The sequence below is a fragment of the Grampus griseus genome (genome assembly GCF_964374135.1).
Source record: "Grampus griseus genome assembly, chromosome: 5".
Taxonomy (NCBI): Eukaryota; Metazoa; Chordata; class Mammalia; order Artiodactyla; family Delphinidae; genus Grampus; species Grampus griseus.
This window is the reverse complement of record NC_138998.1, coordinates 137,614,479-137,628,841: the sequence shown is the minus strand read 5'-3', so window position 1 is coordinate 137,628,841 and position 14,363 is coordinate 137,614,479. Positions and strand designations below refer to the sequence as shown.

The 14,363-nt window shown below is 36.7% G+C and overlaps 1 protein-coding gene across 1 annotated transcript in view; it reads left to right on the top strand.

Moving 5' to 3' along the window:
• The window catches only part of BRWD1 (bromodomain and WD repeat domain containing 1), a 122,402-nt gene that overhangs the window by 77,383 nt on the left and 30,656 nt on the right, over positions 1-14,363 (top strand). The window contains exons 23-30 of the mRNA XM_082654396.1: positions 1,126-1,315; positions 2,959-3,084; positions 3,179-3,286; positions 5,921-6,045; positions 6,711-6,793; positions 9,981-10,092; positions 11,130-11,191; positions 14,039-14,194. Coding sequence (XP_082510522.1) covers positions 1,126-1,315; positions 2,959-3,084; positions 3,179-3,286; positions 5,921-6,045; positions 6,711-6,793; positions 9,981-10,092; positions 11,130-11,191; positions 14,039-14,194 — 962 coding nt within the window. The remainder of the gene's footprint in view (positions 1-1,125; positions 1,316-2,958; positions 3,085-3,178; positions 3,287-5,920; positions 6,046-6,710; positions 6,794-9,980; positions 10,093-11,129; positions 11,192-14,038; positions 14,195-14,363) is intronic.

The window sequence follows — 14,363 nt, the reverse complement described above, 5'->3', positions numbered from 1 at the left end:
GCTTCCTTTCTTGTCTTCTTTTATTCCATTATGCTTAGGAGCTGGAGTGATTTCTAGAGCACTTGTCTACCCTTATTTTTGTTTGTTAACTTAATTTTAATTGTGGTGAAATATACAGAACATAAAATTCACCATCTTAATTGTTTTTAATTGTACAGTTCAATAGTGTTAAGTACATTCACAGTGTTGTGCACCCAATCTCCAGAACTTACTTCGTCTTGCAAAACCGAGACTGTGTACCTACTAAACAGCAGTTCGCCACTCCACCCCACCCACCCCTGGCAACCACCACTGTCCTTCCTGTCTCTATATTCACTATCTTTTAATTCAATTTTTCTTGAATTTTATTGTACAAAGCAGATGCTCTTAAGATTTTTAAAACAGCTCTTTTTATAACATAAAATATAATACAAAAATAATATTTGTAATAAATAGCTTTTGGAACTGTGTGTTATCAAGCCTGAGAGGTATGTGGTTGGACAATGATGGCCCCAGTAGAGGATTTTTATCCTTTTCTGTGTTTGCTAAAGCTGGGAGTGGGCCAGGGGCTAGTTTCCTAGTTTCCTGTTTGACTCTGCTTTTGCTCCAGGGTAGGTTAGGACTAGGCCCTCTCTGGGATCTTTTCTCATATCAGGGAGAGTCCCCCTGTTGGCAAGAAGCTTTGTCCACTTAGAGCTTTCTGTTCTGTGCTTTCCTTGTGGCTCTCAGTGTAGTCACTGACAGTTTGTCATTCTACTTACAAATTCTAGTCCCATTTTGGAGCCTCCTGCGGTTTAGGGGGTGTGCTGCCTTTCTGCACAGTCTCTCCTGCTTTCGTAGCTACACTTCACTTTTGGAAAGGGTATTATTAGTTGGCTCTAGATGTTGTCTTCTATGAGGTCTCATCCAAATTATACTTCAAAAAATTTCTCAGGCTTATATCCTTAATTTCCAGTGTCAGTGAAGATTTTTCTCCTTCTCATGGTCTTTGGTCATTTCAGTATGCACTGATAGGGAGGGCAGTCGAATCTTCCCAGGATCTTTTCTTTCCTCCTTGTTATCTCTCCTCTCTTAAGGTTGTAGGATGAATTTACTCTTAGGGCTTAGATTCTGGTTCTGTATGACTGAAACTGTTTTCCTCCCTAGTGGCTCTTCATCTAGATATTCTGATTGGACGGCTGACGCAGGCATCAATCTGCAGCCTCCTTTACGAACGTCATCCCGTCGACGAATTACTCGGTTTCGTAGTAGTTCAGAGGACGAAATGTCTACTGAGAATTTATCTCCTCCAAAAAGGAGACGAAAGAGAAAGAAAGAAAATAAGCCTAAAAAAGAGGTAAGAAAAGTATATCTTTAAAAATACCATCTATCTACACTTTTATAGTTTCTGTCCATATTTAGAAATAGAAATCTTTGGGAATTTGGAGGCTTTATTATTATTATTTTTTTGATCGATATACATCATCAGGAGTCAAATGTACAATGCAAACAAACTTATTTTTGGAAAATTTCCTTTGTTATTAAAACTTCTCTAATCTGCTCTGAGTTGGACTTGGCACTTATACCTTTCTGAATCTGTAACTTAGAGGGAAAGCTCTATTTTGCTCAGATCCCCACCATAACTCTTATTTTGTCCTCCAGTTCCAACACCAAAAATATACTTCAAGGCATTTTAAGATCCTTTCTTCTTGTTTTGTCTGCTGTTGTCCTGTTTCCCATTTTCATTTGACATGTTTTGTCTTCATACTTTTCTCCTAATTGTAATATTGCTATACCTTGTTCCATGTACAGTGCTACATGTGCTCCTGTCATATAGGTAGCTGTTGTTATTTAAAGATGCTATGTCTTTGTATTAGGTATCTATTGCTGTGTAACAGATCATCTTGGAACTTAGCTTAAAAACAAGAAACATGTATTATTTCATGTTTTGATGAATCAGGAATTCGGGAACTGATTAGCTGATTTTTGGCTCATGAGGTTGCAGTCATCATGTTAGCTTGGGTCACAGTTGTCTAAAGGCTTGACTGGGGGTGGATCTTTGAAGTTTGTTAATGGGACAGTTGGCTGCTGGCCTCAGTTCCTCACCATATGGGCCTCTCCATAGGGCTGCTTGAGTGTCTTCTTGACATGGTAGCTGATTGTCCCCAGAGCAAGTGATCCAAAAATTAAGCAGGGGCTAAGCCTTTTATGACCTAGTCTTAGGAGTCGCACATCGTTACTTCTGCTTTTTTCTATTTGTTAGAAGTAGTTGGAGCCCACATTGAGTGGAGGGTACTTAGGCTCCACCTCTTAGAGAGGAAAGGAGTATCAAATAATTTGTGGTTGTATTTTAAAATTACCGGTCTTTTCTTTTTAATGGTTTTTCCATTATGGTTTATCACAGAATATTAAATATAGTTCCCTGTGCTATACAGTAGGACCTTGTTGTTTATCCATCCTAAATATAATAGTTTGCATTTGCTAACCCCAAACTCCCATTCCATCCCTGTACCACCCCCCTCCCCCTTGGCAACCACTAGTTGTTCTCGATGTCTATGAGTCTGTTTCTATTTCATAAAAGTTCATTTGTATCATATTTTAGATTCCACATGTGATATCATATGTAAGATTACCAGTCTTAAAACCTCAAATCAAGAGGAGACTCCCTGAGATGATTAGTCTGTGGTGAAATTCACTGTGGAGTCTTGGCAAAGCAGCCTTAGTGTGAAGAGGATCCAGCTGGAAATTAGACCCACTTCATAGGATGTAAAGTGCTATGCAGAATCTGTTAGAAATTCAGGAGATGCTAGGAAAGTGCTAGGTAGATATACAATGCTTGCACAGCTGATAATGTTCCTATGTATGCTGTTTAAAAATTAATCATTAGGTGACATGCTAATAAAACAGCCATTCTGAATGGTGAAGTCTTTTGTTTTTCAATTAAACAGTGCATGCTGCCCCTTTCTATTCTACTAAACTTTGTTTTCTTCCCCTTGGCAGAATCTGCGGAGGATGACTCAGGCAGAGCTTGCAAACATGGAACGTTTATATGAATTCCATCCTCCGGTTTGGATAACTGACACCACACTTCGGAAGTCTCCTTTTGTTCCTCAAATGGGTGATGAGGTGAGAGTAATAAAGTTTAAAAATGTGAATATGGAACGTAAAATTAATATTACTCTTAGGTTTTTATTTTTAAACGTATACTTCCCTTTTGTAGGTAATATATTTTCGACAGGGTCATGAAGCTTATATTGAGGCTGTCAGAAGAAATAACATTTATGAACTGAACCCTAACAAGGAGCCATGGAGGAAAATGGATCTTAGGGTAAGATGATGGTATTATTAAATCATTAAACATTTAGCACATACATGTATAGTTAAATTATTTATAAATCCATTAAAAATAACCTACTGGAGGCATACTTCATTACTACCTTTCTGTTAATTTCCAACTTAAAAACATTTCTGCTGTTACCTGCTAAGCATTAAGGTCTAGTCAGAAGACATGCTTGTCACTGGGCACTCTGTACATTATTGGAAGGCAGCTTGGCTGTATATATCATTAATCTTAAAATGATTGTACCCAGGACAGATTTTCAAAAGAAGTGCAAGTTTTCAAAGAAACCAACACAAATTGGAGAAAAAGGTTCAACCTCACATGTAATAAAATACAGAAAAAACTTTAGCTTCTCTGTACTTAACCAATTTTATGTATGTACGTATTTTTAACACTTAAAGAAAATACCATGTTTTAACAAGTAGCAAAGGTTTAGGTTTGTTAATAGTTGTTCAACTTGGTGATAAGGGTGCATGAAACAGGTGCAGGCTCCCTACAGGGTATCTTGGCAGTTGGAATTGAAACTAAAAATATTTAGACCTTTTAAATCAGCAGTTCTACTTTTGGTAATTTAGGAAACAACCAGAAGTGCATACAAATTTAAATTCTATATCACTGTTTATAAAAACAAAAAATTAGGAAAAAATCCAAATATCCCACAGTACTGAACGAACCAAACCATGATATATTCACACATTTGGCTCCTATGTAGAGCCCACCACGTAACCGAGGCTTTTAAAATGTTTGTAGAATGAATGTTACGTATTCACAGTGTGTTACTAAGAGGAAAAACGGAATGTGAAATTCTGGTTTTGGTTATGATAAAAATTTAAAGACATATATGGTCAACCAAAATAAATACATTAAAATGTTGGTGGTGATTACATGTAGAGTAGTATTACAGGTGATTTTTAATCTTTATACTTCATATTTTTGATACTTTCATTAACTGTTAGAAGATGAAAAAACTCAATGGCTCTACTTCTTTGAATTTGGCTTTAGATACATTCAAATTTGTGTCTCTTTCACTTATTACTGTGTACCTGAGGACAGCTGATCCTCATATTTCTTGTTTTCTGTATTTACGAATTTGCCTTTCTCACTGTTTGCTATTTGTAACACCAAAATCACTACTCAAGGTGCTTTCTAGTCATTTGCAGACATGCAGTGTGGCAAAAGATTTGAGTTGTCTGCCCAGCATGTTCTCAGCTGAGGTTGAACAAGGTGACACTTCCTTCTTTTGAGCTCTCATATTGTACATAAATGTTCTTTTTGCAGTCTATTCAGTGCCACATTAAACATTTTTCAGATTTTTGTGCTTTTTTTTTTTCCAGATTTTTGTGTTGGTGACTTGCTGTTTAAGATGGCCGCCTAGCGTAGTGCTAAAGTGCTGTCTTGTGTTACTATGTACAAGAAGGTGATGATGTACCTTATGGAGAAAATCTGTGTGTTAGATAAGCTTCTTTTAGGCATGAGTCATAGTGCTGTTGGTTGTGAGTTCAATGTTAATGACTCAACAACGTAGATTAAATGACGTGTCTCGGGCTTCCCTGGTGGCGCAGTGGTTGAGAGTCCGCCTGCCGATGCAGGGGACACGGGTTCGTGCCCCAGTCCGGGAGGCTCCCATATGCCGCGGAGCGGCTGGGCCCGTGAGCCATGGCTGCTGAGCCTGCACGTCCGGAGCCTGTGCTCCGCAACGGGAGAGGCCACAACAGTGAGAGGCCCGCGTACCGCAAAAAAAGAAAAAAGACGTGTCTTTACATAGAAATTCACATTACACAAGATACTGTCTTAATTAGGTGACTGAAATATTACGACTGGGGGCCTGTAGCCACCTAGCCTTGTATTCCCTCCAGGAGCAGTGGTTCAGTGTTCACTGGGAACTCACTAATTCATCATTTTGGGTGGCACTATAGAATAGTAAGAATGCTGCAGATAATGAGAACCAACTGTATTTTTAGCACTTTGGCACATTATAACAATAATATTTTGTGCAGTGAATAAATGGATGAATCATCTCATATTCTTAGTATTAAGGAAACAGGTATTGGGGGAAGGCTAATTACAGTATAATGAGTAGGAGGCTCTATCATGGTAGGAAGTTTCTCCCATTCCCTGTCTTACCCCTACTGCCTGGAATAGGTCACGGCACATAGATCTTCAACAAATATTTATTGAAATGTATTAGGTAGAAATTTATTGTCAAGTTTTTGAAGAATAATAAGCCAAACGCTTACATATTTTGATTTGCATAATACAAAGTTAAATAAATGAAAATGTTTCTTTAGGAAGAGAAGAAAGCCAGAAGGAAATTCTGATTGTGCACAGTGGTTATGTTTAGATACTGAGCTGATGGGTGATTTGTGTGTTCCTTCTTATACATTTGTTGTGTTTTTTTCTAAAGTTGGTATATTCCTTACGTTAGAAACAGTGTTAAATACCGGTCTTCAAAAAGATGTGAAGATTTAGCAAAAACAATTGTAATTAATGGTAAATTAAACCCCTCTTCTGGTTTGGAATCCTAAATTGTGAGCTGACTTAATTTGGCAATATGTGGAGAATTATAATCTTGAGGAATTGCTTTATTTTAACCATTTATTCTTTTAAAAATATCTGTTAAAGGATCAAGAGTTGGTCAAAATAGTTGGAATACGATATGAGGTTGGGCCCCCTACACTTTGTTGCCTCAAACTAGCATTTATAGATCCTGCGACTGGAAAACTTATGGACAAATCTTTCTCTATTAGGTATGTGTTACTTTTTAAAAAATGGAATTATTTAAATTTAGATTTTCCCTCTCGCTGATCAGCATGTCCTTTGCATTCAGCTGCAGGGTAAATAGTAGAGCACTGTGGACAGCCCAAGATGTAAGTTGAAGTTCTGATAGATGGGACCCACTGGAAGTAAAAATACTGGTACTGCAGCAGCAATTAGGCGGGAGCGTGTTTTATACATTTTTCATGCCACTTAAATGTGTAGAGAATTCTGGCCTGTAGTGGAAATTGCTTCCGCATTTGTTTTTGAGAAAATGTTAGAATAATTTGCTAAACCTGTGCTGCCCAATATGGTAGCCGTTAGCCACGTGTGGCTGCCAAGTACTTGAACTGTCGCTAATTTGAATTGAGTGTGATGTAAGTGTACACATTGGATTTTGAAGGCTTGGTATGAAGGCAAAGAATGTAAAATATCTCATTGTTTTGTATTGATTATGTGGTGAAACAATATTTAGGATATATTGGGTTAAATAAAATACACTATTAAGATTAATTTCACTGGTTTCTTTTTACTTTAATAAGGCTAGTCAAAAATTAAATATTACATATGTGGCTCCCATTGTATTTCTTTTGGACATTGCTGCTCTAGACTATAACCTGTTGTGCAGGAAATTTAACAGTCTTTTATTTTTGTTTAGATATCATGATATGCCAGATGTTATTGACTTTCTTGTATTGCGTCAATTTTACGATGAAGCAAGACAGAGGAACTGGCAGTCTTGTAAGTCTGTCCTTACTGAATTTTATATACCCTGAGAAATGAATCTCTCATTTTATTGCTCTAAATATTTTGGTTGTGGTGCTGCTTATTATGGTGGATGCAAACATGTAAATTCTGGAAAGAAATATAAGACTGCTAAGTATATTTTGCTTAGGGCTTGGTATGGTATGTGACATTTTGGAAGCATGATTTCTTACTCCTGGAATAGACCTTCTATTTCCTTTCAGACTTGTCCACACTGCATTACTTCCATCTTTAATGTGACACTGGTATAATTAACAAAATTACCTGTAATGTAAAACAATAAGAAATTTGAAAAATAACACAATAATGTTCTGGTATGCCAGAATATCTTACCTTTGATAATCATATCAACCCAGACTTAAATAGGTTGACTTGAGGTAACCATTCCTTTAAAACATAAAAAATTTGTGTAAAACTTAACGGTTTATAACCATGCATTGTATGGGTCGACAGAAAAAATAAAATCACCTAAAGGTGGGCACTAACTTTTGAATGTGGCTTTTTGAATGTGGTTTCAGTGTGGTTTTCATGGTGACTATTTAAGGCAGGCTGGTAGGCTCACTTGCTTAGACTTGTGTAGGTTATTAATCTCCTCAGGATATAATTGATGACTGTAATTAGGCCAGCAACTGTAATAGTTATTTCACAGGTGTATATGTATTACTTTCCAGTATGTAATGCTGTCCGGGGAGCTCATGTATTGAGTTTGACTTTAGTCACCTAGGAGAATGAAAAGTCATTCTCCTTTTATCAATTTTAGTGAAATACTGAGTTCTACCTAGGCTGTGTCAGCTGGTGTACACATTCATAAATGATGTTCAGACCTCATTAATTTTCGTAATTCCTGCAGCCTTTTTCTGCAGGCAGTAGAAACAGGTAAATAAATTCCCTGAGTTGTCCCTATTTGTAACGAAATCTTATCGGAGAGTGTGGCTGCTCTTAGTAGACTTTTTTTTTTAGTACACTATTTTTAATGGTAATGTCCACACAAGTAATCAGGGTTATTTTGGGGACTGGAGGTGTAAAGGAAAGTTTTCTTGAAGAGAAGCATTTAGCCACCAAAGACAAAACAGAACAAAATAAAAAACAAACCAAACAGCTGGAGTATGTAGAAGTTAATGTTGTACAGCCAAGTTCCAAAGAACTTTATAGTTTCCTAGCCAGTCTGGTTTTCAACCCCCATGATGTGTAAATTAGAAGCTCTCATTTTGTTCTACCAACATACCCATTCAAAAAGATTTCTTAACCTTGATTCTCTACAAGTAAATGCTAGAGATTGATTCCTGACTACCCCTTGTAATTTGGTGGGTTTTGTTTTATTTTTGAGGTTGTGAAATTATTGTATCATATCTTCTATGCTAATTAATTTGTTTTTGCTCCCCCATAAAAATCTTACCTCTTCTGCTGAAGTTTGAGCAGTTATTATAGGAAGTTGCTTGTGAGAACTTTTTAGTGAGCAGATGTTTATCCTGCTTTTGACTAGCCAAAATAGGTTTATTTGAAAAATCTTAATGGAATAGAAATGCCCATTTTTACCATGAGAAAATGAATTTTTTAAGCCTCCTTTTAAGTTAAAGTTTTTAGTCTTATACCAAAGAACTATTTTTATCTCAACTGAAAGTATTCTAATGATAGATAAATAGGGAAGAAAAATATTACCTAACTAATTCTTGGTGTCAAAGACTGGCTCACTTAGTAACCATATATTTTTGTATTAGGTTTCTCAAAATGAAGCCCCTGGATTTGTTATTATTACAGTAATACTTATTGTAACAAATATTATAATTGATATTTGTTAAATTAGGTTATTTATAGAATTGGACAGCAATCCTGGTGTTACATCAAAATTTTGGTATATTCCTTCTATTAAAAAGGTTTGTTGCTAAAATTTATTAAGACTTCTTTTTAAAGTTAAAGTGTTTTGGAATATCTGTATTAATGAAATACTGTCAAAAGTTGAATTTTATTAATGGTAGAAGGGTGGTGGGATGAGGGGCTTATGGGTTTCTAATGATTTTGAAGTAAAATATACTTAAAGATCATGTTTATATAAATTTGAAAATATATTAACCTCAAAACATGTAGCTCCAATAGTTGTGATATTGCTATTTTTTTCAGTTTTACAGAATTTATTGAAAGCATACTTTCTTTAGTCAAGACCATTTGTGGGGAATATTCTCTTTCTTGGGAGTGATATGTAGCTTTAATTTTGATTGATACTATTTCTGTAAAACTTTTCTTAAAGAAGGAATTGTTAATCTACCAAAGAATTATTAATGAAGGATAAGTAACTTTTTTTCATATTGATTTTGTTTTGAAAATGATGGGATGGATGGGAAGGAGGAGATAGGGTTATTACAGCAGTCTGTGTTTCTTTTGTAATATATGTAAAACAAAGATCGAATACAGTTTCTTTCTCTAGAAGTTGTTAACAGTTATAGAATATATTTAGAAATGTATATGTATAATCTAAAATCACTGAAGTCAGTTGAAGTATTCTTTCCAGTTACTTTGGTTTGTATAGGGAGCTCTCCTAAGCTCTGCTTGTCTGCTTTTATATTATGCTGAGATAATGGGGTATGTGGATGTTTAAATCTTTTAAATAATAAATACGTATATTTAAGGGTACATTTAGACCTGATTTTTATTATGAGATCTTAAGAATTAGAACACCGTTTTATGTGGAGATATTTATATAGCAGCAACTTTAGAAGAATCATGGATTAACTTCTGATCATACGTTTATAACTTGTTTTAGTCAGGAAAAGTTACATATTTCATAAGTACATTTAATATGCTTATTAAATATTTATTGATTTGTATACATCGTTGTAAAAGATTTTTGAGTTTTGTTAAATTTTGTTCTTTGTAATAGAACTTATTTTGGAGTGGGCATTTGGATCCATTAAATAATGGAACCTAGTCATAAACCGTTTTCATCAATTATATTATATGGTTTTATACCTTTGGTAAATTGCCGAGTGTAGTACTATGTCTTTTTCACGTATGTTTTATCACTAAAGATTGCAGGTAAGTGGTGAAGAATGGCTAAGTTTAAGATAAAAATATTATTTGATTTGTTTTATCTGTCATAGGTATTTTGTAAGTTAAAAATGTTAATGTTAGCAAATTGATGTCTCAGACTTGGTCGTCTCTCTTATAGGTGACAGGTTTCGTTCTATCATTGACGATGCTTGGTGGTTTGGAACGGTGCTGAGTCAAGAGCCGTATCAGCCACAGTACCCTGATAGTCATTTCCAGTGTTACATTGTTAGGTATGTATGCAGATGAAAACCAGTCATCTGCAAACATTTGTTCGCTGCAGCAGGTTGTGGTATGAATGACGTGTTTCAGGTTAAAAAAAAAACACCATTGAGTTCGTTGTTAAGTCACGTCAGTCTCACCTTTGCAGCATCTCTCTAGAATGCCTCTGTTACTAGTACCCGCCTTGGTACAGGTTCTGCTTGCTTCCCTGGGACCTTTTTTGTAGCCTCCTAATATTTCCTCAACCCAATATTGCAGGATCATTGTTCAGGAGCACATGTTACTTCATTTCCCTTGTTCAAAAAAAGTCTTTGCTGCCTTTCCATTGGCTGTGGAAACAAAGTCCACATTCTGAAGTGTGGCATTCAAGGCCTTCATACTATCTTTCTTCACTTACCCTGGGTACAGGCCACACAGCATTTCTGGTTTTGTCCTTGAATCCACCATACATTTTTATACTTGTTTGTTATAATCTATTCGGAAAAAACCATACTATTTAAACTTACTGCTACAGTGAGGTTAATTTTTGCATTTTCTATCTTTTTGTTTACTCTTGTAGTGGGTACCTAGTTATTAGCCACAGGTTTATTTTTTATTTATTTATTTTTTTTGTGATACGCGGGCCTCTCACTGCTGTGGCCTGTCCTGTTGCGGAGCACAGGCTCCGGACGCGCAGGCCCAGCGGCCATGGCTCACAGGCCCAGCCACTCCGCGGCACGTGGGATCCTCCCGGACCGGGGCACGAACCCGCGTCCCCTGCATCGGCAGGCGGTCTCTCAACCACTGCGCCACCAGGGAAGCCCCTATTTTTAATTTTTTATTGGAGTATAGTTGCTTTACAATGTTGTGTTAGTTTCTGCTGTACAGCAAAGTGAATCAACTATACATATATCTCCTCTTTTTTGGATTTCCTCCCCATGTAGGTCACCACAGAGCATTGAGTAGAGCTCCTTGTGCTGTACACAGTGTTCTCATTAGTTATCTATTTTATACGTGCTATCAATTGTCTTTATGAAGGGCTAACCAGACTTTTTTTTGGTTTTAACAGGTGGGACAATACTGAAATTGAAAAACTTAGCCCATGGGACATGGAACCAATACCTGATAATGGTATGTAATTTTTAAACAATGAAAATACATTTTCAAGTTTTTATGTTACTAATGCACATAGAGCACATTTGTGGTCTTTGAGAAACATTTTTAAATTTATGGTAACTGAGCTTTACTAAAACAAGTGAACAGAATTATGTGTATCTGGCTCCTTAATTCTTATCCTGTTTCCAGCTTGTTGCTCGCTGTATCTTAGTCACCAACTGTCATTTCTCATGTAATTGTGCTTTAGTCTCTTCTTGATCTCCTTCACTTAGCCTCCATTTCTCTTTCCTCATCCTTATTCTTTTACCCTTGTTCTTTCTTCAGAGAAGAGCTCTAACCTGACTTCTGTCTTTTGCATTACCTCAACTTGTCTGAGAAGTAGAGTTCTTTGTTCCAAAGGCCGTATCTTCTCCAGTGCTTGCTGTCCCACTCCTTTGAACTTCTCTTGGACCTGATATTTACACTTAGTTCATTCCCTCCAACAATTTTAGTTTCCTCCTTCCTATCTCCATTCAAGTTTGGATTTGTGTCTTATACCTTAAAACAGCTTTCATTTCATTTTCTTGAACATTTTGCTACTGAATTACTTCACTCTTGTTGAACTTTTTGAAGGGATACCCTGTATATCTGTTGGCTCCCATCTCTCCACCATCAAGCTTTCTTTTATATTAGTGTTGATTCAGCATAAAAACATGCAAGAACTTGTGTCCTTCCACATCCACCATTTTTGACACATGAAATCTTTGCCCTGTGTTTTTTGCTTGTGTCTGCCTTAAGGGTCAAGCCCTTTTTCCTTTGTGTTTTTTTTTTTTTTTGGTACGCAGGCCTCTCACTGTTGTGGCCTCTCCCATTGCGGAGCACAGTCTCCGGACGCGCAGGCTCAGCAGCCATGGCTCACGGGCCCAGCCGCTCCGCGGCACGTGGGATCCTCCCGGACCGGGGCACGAACCCGTGTCCCCTGCATCGGCAGGCGGACTCTCAACCACTGTGCCACCAGGGAAGCCCCCTTTGTGTTTTATTCTCTGACATATCTCCATCAACTGTTGCCTTGCTTTACTTTGGAAATAAGGAGTTTTTCCTTTTTTTTCCTCTTTTTGTTTTTTTTTAACATCTTTATTGGAATATAATTGCTTTACAATTTCTGCTGTATAACAAAGTGAATCAGCTATACAGATACATATATCCCCATATCTCCTCTCTCTTGCGTCTCCCTCCCACCCTCCCTTTGCCACCCCTCTAGGTGATCACAAAGCACTGAGCTGATCTCCCTGTGCTATGCGGCTGCTTCCCACTAAGGAGTGTTTTTCAAAAAAATGTTTTCTAAATAACTACACTTAGCAATATGAAATGACATTTTGCGTTGTATAAAACATACATAGATAAGTGAAAACCAACATTTTTTTGAGGTCTTACTCTGCTGCTAAGAACTTCATATGTATCGATTCATTTAATCTTACTCTGAGGTGATGCTCTATTATTAATTTTACAGATGAAGGAACTCAGGCTCAGAGCGTTTTCAGTAACTTAGCTAAGTCACACACCTCTAAAAAGGATAGGAGTTTGGATTCTAGCCTAAGCCATCTGGCACCAACCAGTGCTTTTAACTGCTAGTTATAGCTGCCGCTTTGTAAACGATACCAAATCAATAAAAGCACTTGCATAAAGAGATTTTACATGTTAATGAGGCCAATAAGTCTTTAGAAGAGTTGTCAAAAGACATGAACAGGCAGAAAAATAAATTTGGAAGCATATGAAGAAAAGCTCATTTGCATTATCAGTCTCGGAAAGGTATATTAAAATAATAATATTTTAAATAATTTAAAATATTAAAACATCGTTTTACCTATCAGATTGTTAGATTGATACGTTTGTCTTCTTTCTGTTGACATTTTTCTTTTTTTAAAAAAATAGTTTTCAAGAAACTATTCTCTGAATATTTACATTGCCTCTTTTTCTTTTTAAAAATGTGCATACTCGGGCTTCCCTGGTGGCGCAGTGGTTGAGGGTCCGCCTGCCGATGCGGGGGACACGGGTTCGTGCCCCGGTCCGGGAGGATCCCACATGCTGCGGAGCGGCTGGGCCCGTGAGCCATGGCCGCTGAGCCTGCGCGTCCGGAGCCTGTGCTCCACAACGGGAGGGGCCGCGGCAGTGAGAGGCCCGCGTACCGCAGAAAAAAAAAAAAAAAAAAAATGTGCATACTCTTCCATTATCAATTTTTACTGCACTTTTTAAACATTTCATTTTGAAATAATTTCAAACTTAAGAATATTACAAAAAGAGTACAAAGAATTTCTGAACACCCAATTTTCTCAAATGTTAACATCGTAACACAAGTATAGTGCATTTATCAAAATCAGGAAATACCATTGATACAATTCTAATCTTATAGACCTTTTTCAAATTTTGACCATGGTCCTAATGTTCTTTCACACATTGAATTTCATTGCCATGTCTTCTTCGTTTCCTTTAGTCTGGAATCCCTGAATCTTTCCATTATCTTTCATGACCATGACACTTCTGAAGAGCACTGGCCACTTTGCAGAATTTCCCTCAGTTTGCGTTTGTCTGATATATTTCATGATTAAGTCCAGAGTTTGCATATTTGGCAAGAGTGTCAGAGAAGTGACGTTGTGTCTTTCTCAGTGCATCATATCAGGAGGCACGTGATAGCAGTTTGTCCTGTTACTGGGAATATTAACTTTAATCATTTAATTCAGGTGGTGTCTGCCAGGTTTTTCTGCTATAAAGTAACTTCTTTTTCCTTTGATTAGTATCTTGTATGTGAACTTGGACAACTGAATTTAAATATAGTGTATATTTAGTTTGGTTTGATTTTTTTTTTCTTTTTTGATGGACTCATAGTTGATCCACCTGAAGAATTAGGAGCCAGTATTTCTGTCACTTCAGATGAGCTAGAGAAATTGCTCTACAAACCCCAAGATGGTGAATGGGGTCAGAAATCGAGAGATGAAGAATGTGAACGAATTATTAGTGGTATAGATCAACTTTTGAATCTTGGTAAGTTTTTTTACGGTGACAAGTTTATGTTCAAGATTCTTTTCCACAAAAGTATTTTAAAACAGTAGCATAATTGTGGTTGTGTTCTTTATTACAATTTGTATTTATTACTTTTTGGGTAAGCCTGTAGTGCTAATTGTAGTTATGTTTTATGAATGATTTGTAGAGA